Raw genomic sequence first — 22,164 nt, 5'->3', positions numbered from 1 at the left:
AAACATACTTGTGGTGTATGTGATACATCTTCTGTCATTCCTAAGCAGAATTGCCACAACTGGGTTATTATTCAGATATTTGTGGTCAGTACCTGACGTCAATGGGAATTCTGCCACTGGATCTCTGTGAGAGGAAGGGGACGCTGGTTACGATGAACTATTTGATAACACTACCACCAATATCCACGGCCACAATCCCACGAGTTGCAGCTAATGGGCTCCGTGCAGGCTCAGCACCCCCGCTCGCACAGCCTCTGGTAGGCAAGGCGCTGAAGGTGCACACAGACACCTACTAAAGCTGGATTTAAATGTTTCCAGCTGAACCTTAAAGACTCACAAAGTAGAATAAACGCACTTAAACAACAAAGCATGCACCCTCATGAAACAGGTTACACTTGTTGGTCAAGCAAATTATCATGATCTTAAACCCAAAGGACTCGGCTCTTTCTACAGCCTATGCCATGAATGTGGTTTTGAAGCATTAAATCCCTTTCCATGGGCTGCTCCTCTAGGCCCATAAAACACACATTAAGGTCTAAGATAGAGTAAAGCAGCGGAGACAAACCCACTCTTGGATGGAGTAAGTCTCCTTGGTATTGCCTGCAGTCGTGTAAGGGGCAAAGCGCATGTGACCTGTCTCTCTGCTTAGCAGAGATGGGGTCCCTAGGACACGGAATGGATGGGTGAGTTTGGAGAGTCAATGCCATTTGGCTTCAGGTTGTAAATCTTCACTCTAATCTCAGGTTTTTCTTCAGGAGTAATCTTCGTAAAGCCTCCCTACAGAGTCAGGAATCGCTTTGCTGGGAGACCAAAGCCCAAGCACCACGCACACACTGCCGGTGGTCGGAGCAGTTCCAACGAAAACTGAGGGCAAGCGAGCAAATGCCCCAGCCTCCCAGTGCACCGTGCTCTGCAGCGGGTGGCTCGAGAGCTGGCGCTACTGGAGAAGAGCCTTAGGCTCTGCAAAGCCACCAAATGGCCAAACTCAAATCCAAAATGGCCAGGAGCGCCCCTGGGAAAACAGGGAGACGGTCGTGTGCATTCTGGCACGACTATCCTGGTTTCACAAGCGTGCGTTTAAAAGCGAGAGGTGGGATGAGCGCACTCCGGCGGGGACCAGAGCATCTCCGCAGCAGACGACAGCACCAGCACCCGCCAGCATCCCGTCTGGCTCCCTCGCTCTCTGCACGCAGGATCAGGAATGGTTTCATCGTGAAGAAGCTCAAGTTCCTCGAACATGCAGCGATACGACCTACTCTGGGCGCTTACCGCGAACGCCCTACCGGGCACGCTCTTACCGAGGGCCCACCAAAAGCTCCTGGCAGTGTGCAGCTCTGCTGCGGCGTACGCCCATCCCGGGACGCACACACCTCTGTGCAGGAGCGACTCGTCCTTCAGGAGGAAAAGAGACGAAACACTGCGAAGAGGCTGACCTCCATCAGGAAGAGGCAAAGAGAAAACCAGTATCTGGCCAAGTTTCAGGAACCTACTGGCACTGTAAGGATCAAAGGCAGCAGCTGCCCGCCAGTGTAATTTGATTTTGGAGGCGTATGCTGGGCCTGATCCAACTCCTGCTCAAAGCAAACCCGAGGAACCCTCTTCTTCACTGGCACCACCGGCTGCTGGGATACACTCATCCCCACGGTATTGTCCCAGCCATTTTTTTCCTACTCTAGTAAATGGGATGGTGTTTCAGATCAACCAACTGCAAATTCTTCCAGCGGTCTCCGTACGCTCCCCTCCCCACAGAACAGTTCAGAGGGAACATAACACAAGTAAAAAGTAGGTTCGTCTACAACTCTGAGCTCTAAACAATCGCGTCTCTCTTGTACCCACTTCAGAAAAAATGGAGCCGATTTAAACAAAATCATGTATTGTGGAAACAAACGTAACAATGGTGCATACAATCACTCAACAATAAAAGCCAGAAGGACTGGTTTCTGGGAAATCTAATGTAAACCGTTCCACATGGATGAGAAAAGCTGACATAAACAACTACAAGCCATTTATGGCTGACTAATTGAATTAGGGAGCAACCCGAAGTGATACAGCCCCGGCAGAGAACTGCCGATCCCGGGACGTGAGCGGCCCTGGCTGGGATACAGCAGCTGATAGCAAGAGGGAAAGCAGCAACAACCTGCGGCTTTCGGTGGCTGCGCGCAGATATTTCACACTACGATCAGATGAGTCAGTGCTGGGAACATGTGCGTTTCAAGAGACAGTGAGCTGACTTTCATGAAATGATATAATTTATCCTGGAAGATTAAAGAGAGTGAAACTGTAGATGAAGCCTACAGCCTGAAGATTGGCCAAAATCCAAGACGAATGCTGAAATCAAATCCCACCACATAAAACCATATGTTGCCATTTATATTTGAATAAATTTCCAAGGTCTGTCATTTGAAAGTATGGCTGGGACTAAGAAAGGCTGATCTTTCTTTTATTAGCATTATTCTGCGTAAGAAGCAAGATTAAACGGGTTACCACAGCTATAAAAAACCTCTGTGTCTACTTATGCTGTGAAAAAAAAAAACTTTGTAGGTTGCATTAAGCCCACGTCATTCTAGAAGAACAATGTGGCTTTATGAAAACCACCCACGAAGGGTCCTTTCTCTGGAAAGGCTTTGGGCGCTAACGAAGTAAATCCGTCACAGATCCGTTACAAAGGTACAATACGATCCTATGAGGAAGCAAAAGGATCCATTATGAAAAATTTTGTGACGATTATATCCGTATCCACCTGGCAATGCTCTCAGGCCATACAGTTCACATCCAGACCACCCAAGAGCAAAGATCAGCTACAACGACCCTCGCGTTGCTCCTGCTCACACGGCCGGATTACTGTCAGATGCTCCCGAAAGGCAACCTGGGCGGACAGCAAAAGCCAACAAGGCTGTTTTGAAAAACTGAAGATGTTTTCACGTGCGCTGTCAGACAGAAAGTGAAAATCCGGACTGATCGAAGCACGTGCATCGTCCTCCTACCTCAGACAGTTACCTAACGACACGAAGCACCACCTCATTTCGCTGGAGAACGGAGCTCGTAACTAAACCTCACGGCAAGCAAACACAGCGTGCTCCACGCGGAGATGGCAGCGAACACAGGCAGCGTTTCAGGCTTTGGAGCTGCAGCTCGTTGGCCAACAGTACGGAAGGCACACTACGAGACACAGCTGCCAGACCGCTACCTCCTCCACATCTGGAGGACTGATGCTCCTACGGCCGAGATGCTGCGCCCCATCCAGACACAGGAACTGCCTACTGCAACCGCCTCCACGCGCGTGTCGGTCTGTCAGCAAAGGGGGGAGAGAGTGACAGCGCTGAGCTAGAACACATGTTCGTAGGAAAGACGTCAGTAAGCTCACCAACTCACAAAACGCCCCTGTGCCAGGAAGGAGGTAACGTCTGGTGATCCCAAACTCCATACGGAAAATGAAATCAGTTTGGCTGCATCTGCACTTGGTCTGACATGGCAAAGGCAGCTAACGGTGACCTCAAGGCAGGGAAAACGGTTCTCTGAAGGACCAGATCAAAACCACCTAAACCTTGGCAAAGGTTTTGCAGTACAGGGCGTGTTCTGTCAGTGCAAACGTTAAAATGAGCATCTACCACGTGCTGCCCCAAGGTTGTTTCAAGCCGCTCCCCCCTCCTTCAATAACCTTTAGAGTTTTGTAAGAGCGAGTAGCACAATTTCACAGCAAATATGCCCTGTGTACATGAAGGCAGCCCGTACTGGATGTGGTGTTATAAATAGCCTGATGTATATGCAACCCAAAAATTCCTGGGACCCTTTGTGAACCTCTTCTCCTGTCTGTGCTCCTTTGTCCGGCGGCACAATGCTGGCTTTCTCTCCCCCACAACAGCCCACTGTGACCAGCAGATCCCACCACCGGCAAGCAGCGCTCCACAGGAACACTTTGTTTGGACTGATCGTGCTGACATTTTTGCAGTTTGCTGAAGAACAAAAAATCAGTTTTCCCATAAGTTACTGGTTAAGTAAACAGTTATTTAATACTTACTAGGTTAAAATACCTTTTACTTCTCCACCAGCAGGGTTAAGGCGCTCTCAAAACACTGCTGCAGTGCAAAAGACAACAAACGTATTTACATTTTCCAGCACTTGCGAACGGTTTCTCCTAGCACTGAGTTATTATAGCGGCCCGTAAGAATAATTCAGAACTGCTGTTTTCAGCGCCGCCGTTCATTATTCAAATAGAGAAATCTGACTCTGAATTAAGCATTGTGAAAACCGAGGGCTGAACAATATAGCCTCACTTCGTTGATGGAGGTGAACAATGAGGTTCATTGGCCATGCCTCCACCTTTCAGCTCGCTGCCCAGCAATTCAGATGAACCCAGCCTCCGTAAGCTCAGCACCGACCGTCAGAACCAGGCGATGCGCGAGGGGATTGCAAGGCTTCTCACCTGCCGGATATTTCAGAGCAGCAAACGCAGAAGTCAATGAAACCGATGTTAAAACAAGAGGGAGCGCCGGCGTGCTGGACCCCGCTCCTCTCCCATCCCCAGGTGTCCAACAAGTTAGGCCAGCTCTTCACTCCCCTGCACGTGGGGAAGGTCAGATGCTGGAATAACCACTGGACGATGAGCTTCCCAAAAGTTTTCTGGATCATCTGAATTCCAATTTAATTTTTGGCATTTCTTCTTGTCTTGGAGCAAAACAAGATGGTTTCTTGAAAGGTATGGCTCATCTTAGGAAAGGCACCTCAATTCTGTTTTTATTTTTAAACACTGAAATTATTTCCAATGCAGGGAAGCACACAAACATACACTCACCTTCCCGAATTCAATTATTCTGGCACATGCTTGTATAATAAGCAATTTAACTGCTTTGCTGGATGAGAGCCAAAGTCAGGAAGTGGTGTTCCCTGCAGAGAGCCAGGATTATTTCTGGCTGGCTTTCTGTCTCTCTACAGATCCCACTCAATTCTTTTGCCTCCTCAGTTTGGATCCATTTTAAAACTACTATTGTGCTTATAAAATAAAAAAAAAATAATAATTAAAAAAAAAAGTGGTAGAGTCCTCTGGTCTTTTCCCAGAAATATTTAGTTGTTATTAAAGTCAATTCTCCTATGTTCAAAATGGAGATTAATGAAAAGCTGCATCAGGATCTAAGATGGTGCTCCTTAAAATGTTAGTTCTGAGTGCTGTGAAGTATACTCACAAACTGCCATTTTCAGATCTTCACTAAAGCTGAGGAAATTATTATTTGCAAAAAAACCCAAAATTTCTTTGTAACTGTTTTCATTATGCAATCACATTAGTGCTATTGGGTTGTCTTTTTTTTTCCAAGATATCTGTAAACTTACTGAAGCTATTTGTTTACTGGCTGCTATGCTTTCAGTAAATGAAAAACACGTAAACCAAGTAAATAAAACAGCTAACTAGAAATGCCACAAAAAACTTCAATTTTGAAGCAAGGCCATAAGTGAGCTGGAAAACAGTTTTCTGTACTTGTAGTCTCAACAAGCTTTAATTCTGTTGAACTCGAACTTTTGTGTTAATTCTGTTTCTGGGTGTTCTCACCAGATTTCACAACCTTACCCACAATTCGCCCGCCCACGTTATTTCTGCTCCTTAGCTCTGCGAAATCCTCGTTTCGGCTTGGCGACAGCCTGTGACCAAACGCGCAGTCGTGGAGCCAGGGAAGGAGCCTGTCTCGGGTGGCGGTGCCACGGGGGGTCTCGCCGCCTGCTCCCCAGGGACGCCCTGCGATGCCGCCCGAGCCCCGCATGCAATTGGGCCAATTCAGGTATTTCTGGGGACATACGGTGCACTGAAACCTTTGCCTCCAGGCTCCGTCACTGATGTTTTCTACAACTGAAGAGAAATGGGCTGAGAGGCTCTGGCTCTGACCGTAAGTAAAGTTCCTTAAAAGTAACCCAAGAGTCAAAGGTGTGTGTATATACACATATATGTATATATATAAATATGGATATATAATAGGCAAAGCATTACATAATTTTTACTAGGAACAGACAACCGTAAGAAACTTGACCGTGAAGCAGCCCTAACCCATAGCAGAGCTCGGAGCTGGCCCCTGAGGAGTCCGAGCCACGGTCTCCATCAGGGCAGCACACCCAGGGTCCCTGGGACGGGGCTGCAAGGAAGAGCTGGCCCCAGCTGAACGCCACACTGGCCTTCAGCAGAACGTGACGCAGGTCAGCCGGGCGAGCACAAACTTCTTTATGAGCTGCGCTTCCAAGAGGAACGCGAGCCACGCGGGGGTTTCGGCACTCAGATCAGAAAAGAGAGAGGAAAACGCGCCCCGAGTTAAAAAGCGCTCTTGTACGCGAGGGATGGCTCTGCCAAGGTGGGAGCCGGAGCCCGACACGTGTGACCACACGGGCAGGCGCCTCGCCACTGCGGTCCAGCCTGGGCCTTTGTCCCCTGCCCTGCAGACAGGGACAGGCAGTGATCAGCCACTCGTGATCCCGCTGAAGAAGGGAAGTCGGGTCACACACGGGAGCAGAGCTCAGTGCACTGAAATGTCCCCCTTCAGTATTTTGCTACATTCAAAACTCATTTGCCCTCAGCTGAAAACGCCAGCCACGTGGAAAGCCAAACTTTCCCACATGCTGTTTCACGCCTCCTGGGCCAGGTCTTGGGTTCAGTTGACTCAAATTACAGCTGTCCTCTCGGATGGAAAGTGCCTGGGCTTTCAGCCTCCTGAAGACACCTTTATCTCACCAGGGAAGTCCTGACACGAGAACAGCAGGTTTGCTTATCCTCATATTCTTTTTCTCAGCTCTGGAAAACCTTCTTCATCTTCAAACCAGTATCAACTGCAGCAAAACATCTCCTACGCAACTCACTCTCAGCATACAAGTATACAAGAAGTGTCCAGTCAACGGCAGCGATGATTAAAAGATCTTCTCAATCTGTGGAATCTCATCAACATGCAAACATCCTTCCTTGACAAGGCAGCAATGAATGAAAGCATTTCGATTATGGCAAGATGTCAGTTAACACGACAAGAGAGCAAGGGCAGCTTTGGAACGATGCTCGTTTGGGGTCCTGAGTTACCACCGCGTGCCCATGCCGTGGTTTACGCAGCATGGTCTCCACGCCGCATCTATGTGAAGTGAGCAGAAGTGTCTGAGAAGCCACACACTTGCACGGTGCTGGCTCTCACAATTTCTGACGGCCACAGGCAGATTCACCAGGACACCAACGCGCCTTTGCAAATTCAAAGCAGCATTTCCAGGAAACAGTAAGGGGAGTAAGCAACGAAATAATAATAAAACAAAGTTTTATTATTGGCAGTAAAAGACAGCAGCTTGATTCTCTGTATACCCACACATGCAATCACACTATTAAAATGAATTAATTTCTCTGAATAAGCATTAGGAAACTATCTTGTTTTCCAACAGTGCACTCATTCTGCTTTAATTTAAAGGGGGCACAAGCTCTCAGCATCTGGTCTGTGACCCTCGGAGCTCCCCCAAGGCTGTCTTGTGGCTAACCCCACTCTCCCTTTCTTCCCCTGGCATTCTGCTGAAGTGCATTTGCTCGTCCTGCAACACAAATCCCAGGCAACTCAGATAAAACCGCGTAGCCAGTTCTCACAAATCCATGGAAACCAGCACAAAGGGCCAGGAACACTGCTAAGGAAGCCCATGGCAAGCGGCTAAAGGCAGGGGTCGCGGCGGTGCCGAAGAGCTCGCCCAGCCAAGGCCGCGATATCCCATTCAAGTGGTGCTGGGAATAAGAGGTGGCTGCAAACAGAACCGGCAGCAGGCCAGAAAGTATCAAAAAGATAATAGCCAAACACCCCGGCTATTCGTTACCTGTGGCACAGTAAGTCCAAACTATTGCCCACAAATACAGCAGAATTCAGTCAAGCATCGCTCAGAAGAAGGACATTTCCAGCTGCAGAGTGCGGGTGGCCAGAGCACACCTGGAGTCGCGGGCTGTAGGCAAAGGCAAAGCCCCCAAAAAGGGAGCACCACCCCGACCTCCTCGCCCTTCTGCTCTGGGACCGTTCAGAAGCTGGTTGAGGCCTGATGACACCAGAATGGCTGCAGCCAGCCCAAAACGTCTGCTAGCCTTCCTGGCTAACGGAGCTTCTCATGACCAAGATCCGATCGTCCTGCAAGTACAAACTTAGCCGAGCAGCTGAGGCCTACCTTGGTGTAGGGGCTAAGAGCACCTGGACTTCAAAACCGATGAGAGTTATGAAAGTAACGTCTTTGAAAAGAGAAACACAGGGTGGTGTAAAAATCCACCTTGCTCAGGAACAAGCAGGGTCTTCGCAGTTTAATCTGAACTTTCCTTCCCATTTAGCCCAGATCAAGACCTCCTGAAAATGGATGAGCTGAATTTAGGCTGAAAACTGGGGACGATTCACCCAACGTCTGCACTGGCCTGGAAGGAACAACCAAACCCAGATGTGTGTACATTTGGGGCATTTCCCTCTCAGAGAGCTCGAAGTTGCTGTTCTGCCAATGCCGAATAGTTCCCGAAACAGAGGCTAGGCTGCAGAAAGCAGAAAGGGACTGACCTAAACCATCCCCTGCTCATACTCAACATGCAAACTCCTTCAACATCACAGAGAACACAAAGGAGAAATACAGATGAGAAACTAATACTGTTCTGTACAATACAGATGAGAATTTCATTGCAACCGCTTCCTGTCTTTTGGCAAAATTAAAATAAAAAATGTGTTCTACAGCTCTGCCACTCACTGCTCTGAAACAGGGGGCTCGTGTTTCCTACCACCAGTGTTACTGCGTGGTATTTACATAATACTCAGCTGCAATGGTATTTACATAAAATTCCTGCCCTTCCTTCCCTCCTTCCTTCCTTTCTTCCCTCCTTCCTTCCTTCCCTCCTTCCTTCCTTCCCTCCTTCCTTCCTTCCCTCCTTCCCTCCTTCCCTCCTTCCTTCCTTCCTTCCCTCCTTCCATCCATCTGTCCATCCATCCATCCCAACCTTCCCTCTGCTGGTCTCCATTCCCCATCAGTAACAATGGCTCCAGATATTTTTTTCCCTGTTGAGTTCAGCTTTATTCAGTTCCATCTCAAGCTCCTCGTTCGTTGTACCTTCTTGGTGGCTTGGTGTTTTCAGAAGTGACCCGTTCAACATCACCCGACCCTGTACAGAAAAGCGAGCACTGGGCTACGTCTGGAACGCACAGAGCCGAGTCCCCTGCAGAGAGAAACAACCTGCGCACAACAATCAATGATTTGGGCTGAAGTAACTGGACAAGAATAATTTTCAAGAGACAGCTTAACCAAACAAACCGTCCTCCATTGGAACATCCAAAGCCCAGGCAGAAGATTGCGTGTAAAATCCTTTTCAAATGAAAAGTCATTTTCAAAGAGAATTCTCAACAAGATTCAGATCAACTGCGGTTTTCCAGCTCAGTCAGACCCTGAGAACCAAATTCTGTTCTCATTTACATCAGAGCAAAGCTCAAAGCCTAATGAAATATTTGATGTTCACCTCGATGTAAATGAGAGCAGAATTTGGTCCGAAATATCCTGTTTTCCCTACTGACTTTATTACAGGGTGAGTGTTAGGCAGGAGTTCCTGTTTCTTTTGAAGTTATATTATGGCAAGGAGATAGAGTGGCAGAGATCTAGTTCGACGGGTCTGATCTATCCTAAATATGCACGCAGCGTCTGATGAAAGAACCACAGAGAAGCTGTGGCAGCCCTGCAACGCATAGTTACAGAAGCCACACAAATATTACTGAGCTTACGGCAATTTAAATTGGAAGTATACTGCTAGAAATCTAACCCTGGGTACTTTACATGTCAGCAACTCAGAGATTTTTAATATACTAGCTGAATGAGTTATAAACATGGAAACTTGAAACCATTACTGAAAACTTGCCCAGGAGGAAACTGGAAAACAACAGCAGAGAGCAAGAAATAAGCAGCATAATTGCATAAAGGGAAGAACAGCTAAATACAGAATTGAGAAAGGTAAAATCCCCTCCGTGCGCGCTCACTCCACCTGCAACAGCCGACAGTTCCACTACAGCAAATGATGGAACACGAACAGGAATGGAATAACTAAATAATGGCAGACAAACTGCACGTGTTACAAAGGAAATCTGGAACGTCAGCAGGAGAAAAGAGAGGTGATAGGGCCCTTGGAAGAAAGCGAAGGAGCAAAGCCTCGGCTAAAGATGGCAGGAAGGTAAGAAAGCACGTGGGACTTCGCGGGCCCTTCCCTGTGACGGGCAAAGGGCCTGTTTAATGGCACCAGTTTGGCTGCAGTCAGCTCCCAGTTTATCATTAACCCTCACGCCATCCTCCCCAATGACTCCTATTTCTTCTATAATACAGCAGTAATAAGCCAGAGGAATTTAAGACTGGAATAGTAACATTGCACTTTGCATGTTTACAGTACTTTTCCTATTTAAAGTGCTTCTCTCTTATTACCCGATTGTTCTTCTTAACAATCTCATCTGCATTTGCTTCATTTCACAAGACAATCATTCCTTCATTTCACAAAGGTGCCAACAAAGACACAGACACCGGCAGCTTGCCCGAGGCTACAGGTGAATAAATGAAAGAACCAAACCACAATTTCCAGTTCTGTGCCTGCAGTAAAGGACTGCAGACCCCTCCCCGTTCAGCTGGAAGCAGAATGTCTTATTTCTGTGTTCTGGCCATCCCCTCCGCTGGTGTAACCCAGGCGCCAGGCTTTCTCCACGGTTACACAGTACTTCCAACTCAGCTCCCACTCCACAGCTGGCGAAGCCTCGCCAGCAGCCGTGCCGTTCCCACCGCCTCTGCCCTTGGGTAGCTCTGCGTACACCACGCAGCTCACACCTAGGACAGGTCTGGTCTTGCAAAGCTGAGGTTTCTACAACACGCCCACACTGGAGATCGCTTCAAACCTTTTGCTCTGGCTCCGTATAATGATGAGCATCTCAGAAGTACAGTTATTTGTCTACGACATGCAAATATTTACAGTGGATGTAAATCAGAGATTGGTATCTCCCCACCAGAATAATTACACAAAAAGTAAAAAAATTAACAACTTGGCTTGTTGATCATCTGCATTAGCCCACTTACAGGAACAGCAGCATTAAGGAAAAACATGCTACGTGTTTATACACAGTCCAGCTGGGGACTCATCAAGTCTATTAATTTTTGAGCTGGAAAGTCTAGATTCATGTTTTTCTTTAATAATAAATTCACACATATATCCAAGATTGAAAATAAACTAGAACAGCAGCTTTCTAGGACTCGATTCCCCCACTAGTGCTTCTGAACCTTCACACAATCTTCTCAAATCCCATTAACCACTGAGTACAAACATGCCAAATGCTCGAACGTATACACCTATGGAATACCTGTATTCATTTCAGCAGTGTTCCATCACAGAGACTTGATTCTGTAATTTCTTCACAAACAAAATTCCTACTGATAGCAAAACCAGGAGTTTTGTGTTTCAAGGGCTTGTGTAAATGGCTCTGAAAACGGGCGGTCTAATACAGCGTTCCTGGTTGTTTGAGAGACAGAAGAACTGGAGGAAAGCTCTCAAGATCTCCCTTAGTTTTCCACTTCAGGGACACAGCTTGACTGACCAAAAGGTAAAGGGAACAATTCAGTCTGGATTCATCTTGCTGGGATTATGGCTCTTTTACGCAAACACGAACAAAATGATGACATCGACACCACTGTCTACTTCTTTGCAGCTCAAAGTGACTTACGGAAAATCTGCAGTTTATGGAAAATCCTCACTCTAGGAAATTTAGCTGAATGAGAAAGCTCCAGCCAACAGTAAGAGAACTAGCGACACGCGCACCAAATTCTGATAAAGCAGAATAACGTACCTCCTTAAAGTTATCGAACGCAGACAAAATGATTTCATGCCCTCCTCTGACGAGGCACACAGCTGCCAGAAGTTCTAAGACAAGGGCCTTTGTCCTGCGAAGAAAAGAAACGGCGACAGTCAATGACCACCACGTGCCGACCACCTTCTTTCTACCTGCTTGCAAAACGGATGCAGAGATACTGGGAGACGTAGTTTGCATCCCGCATATTTTTAATCCCTTGAAACTAGTACGCCTGCAAGATGCATAATGCTGAGCATCGCCTGATCCGGGGCATTTTGACTCCCCAGGATCATGCAGTTTTCCCCCATTTTAATGCTCCTCCAAACATGCAAAAATTTAAATCGCAAATTATACTTGTGGAAATTCAAGCAAACCGATGGCAGCTGCATAACTCTGGTAAAGGCAGAGCACGTCAGCCTTCGACAGCTGGTACTCCCGGAGAGTTCACCTGCCCAAACCCGGAGAGGAGGCAGTCTCACACACACCAGGATCACCGCACATCAGCCATTAGTCAGCTGTCTTCACCACAGCGCAGCCCATTTCCTCTGAGCCCAGGTTTTAATGGATGTTATTATAATTCAAATCTGTATTTTTCCTGATACAAATCTGAATTATTTTCTATGATAGTTTGTGTTATTCATAGCCAAAAAAAACAAAGAAAAAGACGTGGTTCGCTGCAGTAAATATAGGATGCCTTAGGATGTCTTTCCCCTCTTGAATCAGAAATCTGGGCAACTGATTGACAGCAGCACTAACACAGGCATATTAATGAGAGAAGACAACAGATTACTGAAAGAAAAGCATGCAGCAGACTCAGTGTAACTCTAATATAAATAATCCCCAATACTTCCTTACAGGGTTCACACAAGGCAAAAAGCACCAACCGGACTTTATGGCCAGATGAGCTCTGAGCAGATAGTAAAATCATGCAGACACATAGGAAATTAGTCTCATGCTAAAGCATTGACTCAAACCAGATGTTACAGAAAAAGAAATACCTTTTGGCTTTCAAAGTGTCAAGGTTATCTTTGGAAACCAGATAAAATGTTCACTTTCCTAGGAAATTTTAAATGTATCATTTTCAATTCTTACTCATCCATGTTTTTTCCTGCCACAAGAAGAGAATCCAAGCTCTGACCAAGGAGCTCTTACTACGGATCTTCAGGACTATCCCCTCCAGGGTGGGCTCTGAGCCATGCGTGCGAGAGAGGGGAGGGCGATCGCTGGGAGCGCAGAGCCCTGGGCGATGCCTGCGTCTCCCATGCTGGCCGGAGCGCTCACCCAGGCTGCCCACACGTCTGGGGTGGGCACAGGGAGAGGACGAGGCTGCGTCCATGGCATCTGTTTGGGCACAACCGGAGGGGCCGGAGTCCCTACAGACACCCTCCACCTGGCCTGCCTGCTCCGGCGGCACCGAGCTCCCCACGTCTGGGGACGGGGTCAGCTCTGCGGCATCTCAGAGCTGCTGCTGCTTCCCTTTTTGCACATCTCAGCCAACCCTACGCACCAAACCTCTGGTTTCTTCAGAAATTATCATGGGGCTAAACCAAAAAGACATTAGGTTTTGAACAGCACTAACATTAAGTTTTGTCTTCAGATTATTTTAGCCACATTTGAAAGTAATTTTTTTATAAACGGAAATCTAAATAACCCACTTCTTTCAAAAATGAAAACTTAGGCTCTCTCTTGATCACCCCATTTCCAGGCAGAGGACACCAAAAATGATAAAAACAATAAACTTCCCATATCCTTCCCATTTATCCTGTGCTGACGCTTGCTGACTTAGGGCTCAATAAAAGGAAGGAAGGAAGGAAGGAAGGAAGGAAGGAAGGAAGGAAGGAAGGAAGGAAGGAAGGAAGGAAGGGAGGGAGGGAGGGAGGGAGGGAGGGAGGGAGGGAGGGAGGGAGGGAGGGAGGGAGGAAGGAAGGAAGGAAGGAAGGAAGGAAGGGAGGGAGGGAGGGAGGGAGGGAGGGAGGAAGGGAGGAAGGGAGGAAGGGAGGAAGGGAGGAAGGGAGGAAGGAAGGAAGGAAGGAAGGAAGGAAGGAAGGAAGGAAGGAAGGAAGGAAGGAAGGAAGGAAGGAAGGAAGGAAGGACCTACTTCCATCAGGACAAGATTTCAGGCAGCACACTGTAAGGCAAGCGGACAGCCTAAGCAAAGGCTACATAAATACATACATATATAGTGCCATTTAGCTTTGTCTCACCCCCTGGTTTTACCTTTCCTCGCAAACACCAGTATGTCAGCTTTGGTTTCGTTAGACATGCAAGAGGTCTGGAGCTCCAGGCTTTGCTGGAAGCGGCTGCCAGGGTCACGAGTGTGTGCGGGGAGCGGAGGGGACATGGCCTCGCAGCGTCGCTTCCACTGCCCGCTTACAGAACTGCTGCTGTGGCTGAACAGCAACCCGACACAGAACAAGAATTAAACCCTCACTCAAAGAAATTCAAACCTAAGGACCCTTTAGACAAAATTCTGTAAAGAAGATTTTCTTACTCTTCAGGAAAATCCCGTGCTAAGCTGCTCATGATCAGCAGAGTCTTCTCTGCACTGCGATAGAGTTGGAGTGCTTAAGCAGCAAACTTTGAGCTGAAGAGTCAATTGCTTTTGAAACCAACAGCACTAGATGGCAATTGCTCATCTATTTCCACCATTACACACATTTAATCTGATTTTTGCTACAGGTTTGTGCATAAACATACGCCTGAAAACCCCTTTCCAAGTTACTCTTTACTTACCTACTTCTTAAACTCTCTAAAAGCAAGTGCAGCCTACCTGGGATTCTTGTTGTTCAAGCTTAGTGCAATTTCATTAACGGCATGTGGATGCGACATGACCATATTGAACCCATACTGAAAGAGAAGGGGAAAATATTGTTTCAGCTTTGAGACTGAAATCATTATGTTTTAAATCCAACAAATTATATATCTCTGACCAGATCTGGCAGCAGCCTTTCACAATGTTGTAAGGCAAACAAAACGTTGTCGAGTTTACCGAGTCAGCCCCACCATCTCCACCTACCGCCGTGCCTAACAACTTCTCTGCCACTAACAGTGTCCAAAGTACTTGGTTTGGCCACGTCAGCCAACAAACAGGGCTCCAAGAGCTGCTCCTACACCGCTGCCAACCCCTCTGCTCATCATTTCCTCCCTCCAACCCCTTTTTAATTCTGACAGTCGAGTGTGTCATTTACTCTCTAACGAGCAATTTGCAATTCAGCTGCCAAAATCACTCCTTTTCCAGCACGCACGCTGCCACAGAGCCACTGCAGCGTGCACCTCCTGCACAAGGACTGCTGGCTTTGCTCTCCAAAAATGAAAGAAGAATTGCTTTGCAAATGCTGTATGGGTTATTAGCACAAGACTGTTGCTTGCACCCTTCCCATCAGAGGTAAGACACCCTGTAATCCCAGGGAGCTGGTATTCCCAAGGGCAGAGTTCACATACGCAGCCGCGTTAGAAATACCTCGTACGACCATACGACTCATAATAAAGGTGTTGACCACTGTCTTTTCTTTGAAGCACGTAACTTTTAGCTGTTACTGATTTAGCACAAAATCCCAAGTCCCTGAAGCTACCTGGGCACGCCACATGATCGCAGCATCCCACTGAAAAGAAACTCCGAAAAACAACATCAGCTTTGCTCTAGTTTATTCTTTGCCTTGCAGTTATTGCCACTGCCTTGCCATAAACACGTAACAAGAGTGAAAGCCTGGATTTTCCATCAGCGTATAGCTCTTCTAACAAGCTAACACTAAATTCTGAGACAAGTTACAACTTCAGTTGTGTAGCTGCACGTCCAACCCATTGGTGCAAACTGAGCCCATCGCTGGCCCAACACGCAGATGCTCTTCACATCTGTACTACACCGTCCGTGTGGGTACACGAGGACTGGCCTGTATTGCTCCCCAGCTACGCTGCCTAAGAATGAGTAAGAATTTAAACCTTTGCATCAGTTTTATTTAATGATTCACCACTAACCTTTTCCTGTCCCCTCCCAACGACAAAATAGTTATGTGGCCCAAAAGAACAAAAAGGGAAATACCTGGTAATTCATTATGGCCCGTAAACACATGATGCAGACATGAACATCATCCTTTTTACTCACTAATCTGGAATTTTTTAGCGTTCTTCGGCTTGGCAAGGTGTTATACCTGCAAACAAAAACAGCTCTCATCAATCACAAGCCTAGTTGTAGGTGGTAAGAATAAAGGAACGGAAATACTCCTCCAGTGGCTGAAAATGCAGACATCTTTCAGTTCTGCAGAACGTACGACCATCGGACAACGCACATGCAAATAAAGCAGAAAAAAAGGTCACGGGCTGTTTCCACTGGCAGTGTCCTATCCAAAGCCAGGTACCTCCATCTCTTGTGGCGTGCGACGGGGCAAGAACCATCCACCCGCAAGCAGAGGTATTTCGCATTTTTTTGCATGTGCTTTACTCCGCACGAGCACCGGCACAGCCTTTTAACGGAACTGAACATTTCTAGGCATCAGCAAATGTATTAATTCCTGCTGCATTTCATTTAAGAATGGTGCCTCTCTTCTATTCTGCAGCTGAGCTTTCTGAAAGCCCTCCAAATTATTTGAGGAAAACACAGCCCTTAGGAACTTCCCTCAGAACAGAGACATTAATTATTTTAATTGTAACCCCTAACTGGTAAATCAACCTTGAATTCAATTAAAGAAGTACATGGAATAAATGCAAAGGGAAATCTTTAAGTCTGTCATTTCTAAGGCACAGTAAATGAAAACCACGCTTCAGCTCTTCCTGAGACACCGCTTTTCTTCGTTAAGAAAAAACACGCTTCACGAGCTGAGCACAGGAAACTGGAGACAAGGAGACACATGAAATATGTGTATGTATTTGTCAAAGAGAATAAGCAACGAGAGGGTTCTGATTACGGTCAAGAAACTCTTCTGACGGCGATGCCCTAACTGCTGCCATCGGCCCATGGTGTCCGTGGTGCTGCCGCGCTGCCTGGCGAGCCCCAGGACCAGCACAGCGCGCAGGACGAGCCCCCAAACCGCGGGGGGTCTGCGGGGTCCCCGGCTCTGCCAGGACACGAAGGTTCTCTGCAGAGCTGTGCAGGTCACCTCGAGCAGCCCCAGCCGGCGGCACCGCGGGCGATGCCAGGGTGAAGAATGGTGTTTGGGCTTGGAAAAACACGTTCTTTAGCCCGCTCCTCCAATTTACAGTGTAAAAACAGCCTGGAGAAAAGATCCAGGCAGGTCCTCAGTTAGTCACAGTGCGGCAGCAGCTGGAGACTTGCTCCTGATTTACACCTATGTAGGTGAGAGCAGAGACCAGAAGGGCATCGGGTCGCCTGCTCCAAGGCTAACGAAACCTCTAGGCAGGCACAGTAATCCTTCTGCAGTTCCAACTATCGCACTCGGGCCTGAAAACAGAGGAAGAAAGAATAAATATCTGCTGATAGGAAGAGAGAAAAAAACCTAACGTGATGCACATGCAGTGATGTGCAAATTCTGACGTTTGTTATGCAGAGAGCAACTCCACGGGGCGGGAGGAAAGAGAAATTCGTAGATGAAGTTTGACTGGCGGGGTAAATACAACCCCCAGTGAAAACAGGGCTGCTTCAGACAACTGCGCCTGGCCTCACACTTGCCAATGCCACCTCTGGAGCCTGGAGAACACACACGGGAAGGCTTTTCTTCTCCGTGACTGGGGAGAACAACTGCAGTGGGGAAAGCTTCGGGATTACAGCACCCCTAGCTCTCCCCACAGCCCCTACCCAGGAGTTCAAGGTACCCGCGCTGGGACCCAGCAATGACTCAAAGCCCAACTGCAAACACACACCGAGGCAGGGTGAGAAAGCAAGCTGGAGAACGGGAGAGCTTCCAGGGGACACCACAGCCAGGCCTTTCCATCTGAGAACTATCCCAACGCTCCAAGAAAGTACGAGTGGCATGGAGGGAGTCAGCAGGGAACGATCTGTCATTATTTCTCATTAATATGGGAACTCTGTGGCATCACATCTAATTATCAGATGAAAGCAAACCTGGTGATTTTTGAGGCACTCCTCCACACAGTGCTCGGGAGAGCGGAAGCTCTTCAGCATGACTGCCCCGGAGCCCAGAGCCTGGCACGGCTTCCAAGAGCACTTACACCAATTCACAGAGAAAAAAAATCCATCAAGAATGATTAAACACGAGATGCAATCCTTAGATCAGGAGGCTTAAATCTACAGACTGCTGGAAGCAGGAGTAGGTACCGGGAGAAGCATCACTGGATACCTGCTCTGCTCACACTAAGTGCTCCAAACATCTCCTGCACTACGCGTCTGCTCCTGGGCAGCGTCAGCGAGGGTGTGAGATACGGCTTCCGAGTTACCGCACTCCACTGGCTCCTCTTCCTTTCCTCTGCATGTTTTGAGTGCATTTGAGGGGCCACCCTGTTTATCGCCAACGCTATCGTGCGAGTTACTTGTCTGACCCATGCTACTCATTTTGTTTAACAAAGAGGTATAGCGTTTTTAATCAGTGATTAACATCATTATTAATAATAATAATAGTAAAGGTTAATAATAAATACATGAACAAGTATTAACAGACTTGCTTTATTCTGGCTCCCTAGCTCACTCTCCCACACAAAGAACATACTTGCTAATTTTCTCACGTTAAACCTACAAAACGAAACGAGGGTCTGGGTGCTCCGTGTGCGGGGCAGCCACCACCGCTCAGCAGCACCCTTGCTGCGGCTGCCTGTGCGGCTGCGGGAGCCTTCTCCGCTCTGCAGCTCCAGCGCAGGACGAGAGCAGAACGCGTGGCGAGCACCGGAGCACGGTGCAAAACCACCCTGCCCACGGAGAGCTGGTGACTCTCGGGCTTCAGCAATTACTTCCCTTTGCTTTCATTTTCCAGGAGCACTGAGATGAAAGAAACCCCAAAATTCAAAGCAGAATTCAGTCAAACTGCTCCCCCCCCCATATATATGAATGCATAAATCAGCTCAGGGCACTCCAGACGGATTTCAGGTTTGCGGGAAACGTGACCTAGTTTTGCCTGAGAAGAGCGAGCGGTTGAAGCACGGGAGCTGGGGGGGTTTGGGGAGCAGACCCCGAGGAGGGCGCAGGCCGTGCCTCGGAGGAGCAGGACAGGACTAGGCGCTGCGGGGCTGGCCCCGAGCCACCACGAGCCCTTCGGATAGGGTGCTCCCGTCCCATGTGGAGCTCCGGCCGGGGCCGTCCCGCTGTCCTGCCTGCATCCCCGCGGACAGACTGAGTGCCCACACACAGACCCTGTGCTCAGGGACTCATTCGTCTTCCCAATCTCCCCTCCTGAGACAAAAGAGCAGCAGCGCAACCTTTAACTGGGAGCCCTACGTTAAGTCTGAACTGGGAAGTGTGGAAGTGCTGCCAGTGTTGGCTGGAGAATGTGTAACCACATCGCACTAGTGTATTTCCATACATTCATTTCACTAAATACGAAAAACACTGCAATAAAAAGATTTAAAAGTCATTTCTAGACATACAGAGATCATTCCTACAATGACTTATCTCAGTTTTAAACTGCTAAAGACTGCATACATTATTTTCCTTTAAATTTTAAATAAGCAGAGTAATTAGATCTTTATCATGCCACTGATAGAAGGAAAAAAAATCTTCCTCAGTGCCTGATGTATCAACTCCTTACATTTCAGAATGCCTTTAAACATCTGACAAGAGTTTTCTCAGCTGTTACAAACGGGACCAAGTCTCCTTAAAGGAATACGTGGGCTGCAGACATCCCGTACGGCACTACCTGCCCGCAGCCGGGAAAACCGCTGCGTTGGAGCCTGGAGGTGCTCACTTGGAGGATGCTCATACCAGTGACCAGCCAAACAGGCAAATCAGAGGTAGCTGTTCTCCTCTTCCCAAAACCCAAGGTGACCCTCCCCTCCGGGGACCCTGTCCCAGGGCAGGTACACAGCCCCAGGCTGCACACCCTGCTCTGCGCCGTCTCTGCGGCAGCCCTCCCGCCGTCCCCACCATCCCGCACGTCCTCAGTCGGTGGTGTGCTGTCCAGCGACATCATCGGCGATACTCAGAGCCCGCACCCTTCGGCTCCACCCGCGTTACCTTACGATTAGGCTGAGAAACGGGTGCAGAATATGCAATCGAGAGCTGCAGTGCAGAGAAAATATCTCTAGCACAGATGGGATTCTGCCCTAGATTTAGATCGCTTCCCTTCAACAGATGCAAATTTCTTCACACAGACATGAATGCCAAGAATTAATGAGGATTCTTTGTACAAAAACTCTTTTACGACGACTCTGCACACTGGAACTAAGGTCCAAGATGCTTTCTCCATATTAGTGGCAATTGCAACGACCCCTGATGTTATCTGCATCCTTCCTGAAGGCAGGGCAGACTGGTGGTAGCTCCAACACCTCCCTTTACACGACATGAGCCAAACTAGGGTGGATGATGTTCTTTTGCTTTCATTTCTTGCTACCAAACACTAGGCTGATCCGAGCATCTGGGTGAATTGTTGGTTTTGATTTCCTGTCTGCTGCAGGTCAAAGATTATGTCACCAAGAGTATATTTATCCTGGTAATTAAATTCAGATGGTTCCTCTTTTATTTCCTCTGCCCCTCCTTTAAAGAAGAACTATAAAACCTCACTTCTGAAAAAAGCAGAAACAGAAAACCTGACCACGTGCAAGCTCCTGCAGCGCGTAATGCTTTCCTCCTGCAGCCACCAGCGGTGGGTAGGGGATGTCACGCGTGGGAGGGGGCTCCTCCCCAGCTTGGTGCCCCGGCTGCTGGAGGCTGGGGGGAAGCAGGCAGGACCCGGTGCTGCCACAGCCGGGACATCGCACCCGTGTGTGAAGGGGACCGTTAAGACTGAGGCTAAACCTGTGCTGATACGATTTAAGGTTCTTTTCCTCACCCAGATCTTGTACATTGCTGTTCAAGAATAACTCATTCACCAGTTTTATTCCATTTATTAACGATTTACTTAATTCAGTGCTGGCAAAGGTGCCACCGTGACACCTCTGCAGACCAGGCTGCTCTTTCACCCACAAGCCTCCTAGAGAAAGGTGAGAAGGGCCGTCCAGCCCAGTCAGCTTGAAGAAATTAATTTTCCTAAACTACTCCTGCCTCCATGTCCACGTTAAACGTGCTCAGCCAGAACTGCTGAGAACGGCCAGTGTGTCCTGGACTCATCCAGCTTCGTACAACCGAGACCTAGAAAACACATCACACAAGGGCGTCTTCTGGTGCAAAACAGCTCACACTGATGCTGAAGACCCACAGATGGATAATTAAAACACCAACGCAGCAAATGATGATATTCAAAGTAAATAAAAGCCCTTTCCACCACGGTAAGTGAGCACAAATCTCAGTACAAACTCCTGTCATCCTCACCACCTTCAGTGGAAGAACTTTCATGCTTAAAATGAGGACATGTGCCCAGTCCAACGGTGCAGACCGTCTTCTAATGCACCACATGAATACCGAATACAAGTTACAGCTGGTTTCTCCTATCATTTTTACTTTATTATCTGCTAAAGAATATCATGCCCTGATTTGTCTACGCTGGCTCCCTCACCGTAGGAGCAATGAGAGCAGAGGACAGCCCAGGGTGGACCTCACCGCTCCCCTGGCTGCTCGCCCAGCTCTGCCTGGGCTGGGACTTCTGCTTTTCACTGGGGTTTGGTGGGGTTTGGATTGCCCTTCTGCAATTTTCTTGTTGGTTTGGAGATGGTGGTGTTTGTATTATGAATGTCCTTCTGACAACAGAAAGGGACTTTGGAAGAGGAAGGTCTTGGTGCTCCCCACTAACTCTGCATTTCTCTGATCTCTTCTCAAAGCAAGTTACAAGCTGGGACTGATGGACGTGGGGACCTGAACTAGCAGCCCTCTGCATGGGACGAGCCCCGGAGAGGGGACGACCACAAGCCTGCGCTCAGCGGTGCCTTCACAAGCACTAAAACCAGGCAGGTGCAATCTGTCCCTCCGCGCGTGCCGGGGAAGCCAGAGCAGGTAGCCGCGCTGCCCAAAAATGTCTCCTTTTGCCACTTTGCACAGGGGTGACAAAGCTGGTTTGTGCCACTAATGTAAAGAAAATAAATGACTGTGAGCCTGCCGGTTTTGTCCTCATCTAACAGAATCTGGGAAAATTATTAATCCGTAAAGCTGAGGAGACCTTTGCTGTTTCAGAAAGGTGAGAAAAGAAATCAAGGTGAGGTTTGGTCTCCCTCCCTCCTCGCAGGCTACGCAGCCAGTGACCACAGACGTAACTGCCCTCGCAGGTGGTGCTCAGCTCTGCCACGTCACGTGCATCCCAGGTAACCTCCAGCGAGGGAACGAGCGTGTTTGTTCACCTCCGGAGGCAAACGCAGATGG

At 48.2% G+C, this 22,164-nt stretch overlaps 1 protein-coding gene across 5 annotated transcripts in view; it reads right to left on the bottom strand.

The window, feature by feature from the left end:
• The window catches only part of FMNL2 (formin like 2), a 148,048-nt gene that overhangs the window by 27,606 nt on the left and 98,278 nt on the right, over nt 1–22,164 (bottom strand). For all 5 annotated transcript variants that reach the window (XM_075757369.1, XM_075757367.1, XM_075757370.1 and 2 more), the window contains exons 7-9: nt 15,856–15,964; nt 14,587–14,663; nt 11,814–11,907 (exon numbers count right to left, since the gene is read on the bottom strand). In XM_075757369.1, coding sequence (XP_075613484.1) covers nt 11,814–11,907; nt 14,587–14,663; nt 15,856–15,964 — 280 coding nt within the window. The remainder of the gene's footprint in view (nt 1–11,813; nt 11,908–14,586; nt 14,664–15,855; nt 15,965–22,164) is intronic.

Source organism: Balearica regulorum, chromosome 6 (assembly GCF_011004875.1).
Source record: "Balearica regulorum gibbericeps isolate bBalReg1 chromosome 6, bBalReg1.pri, whole genome shotgun sequence".
Taxonomy (NCBI): Eukaryota; Metazoa; Chordata; class Aves; order Gruiformes; family Gruidae; genus Balearica; species Balearica regulorum.
This window is presented reverse-complemented; position numbering and strand designations above follow the sequence as displayed.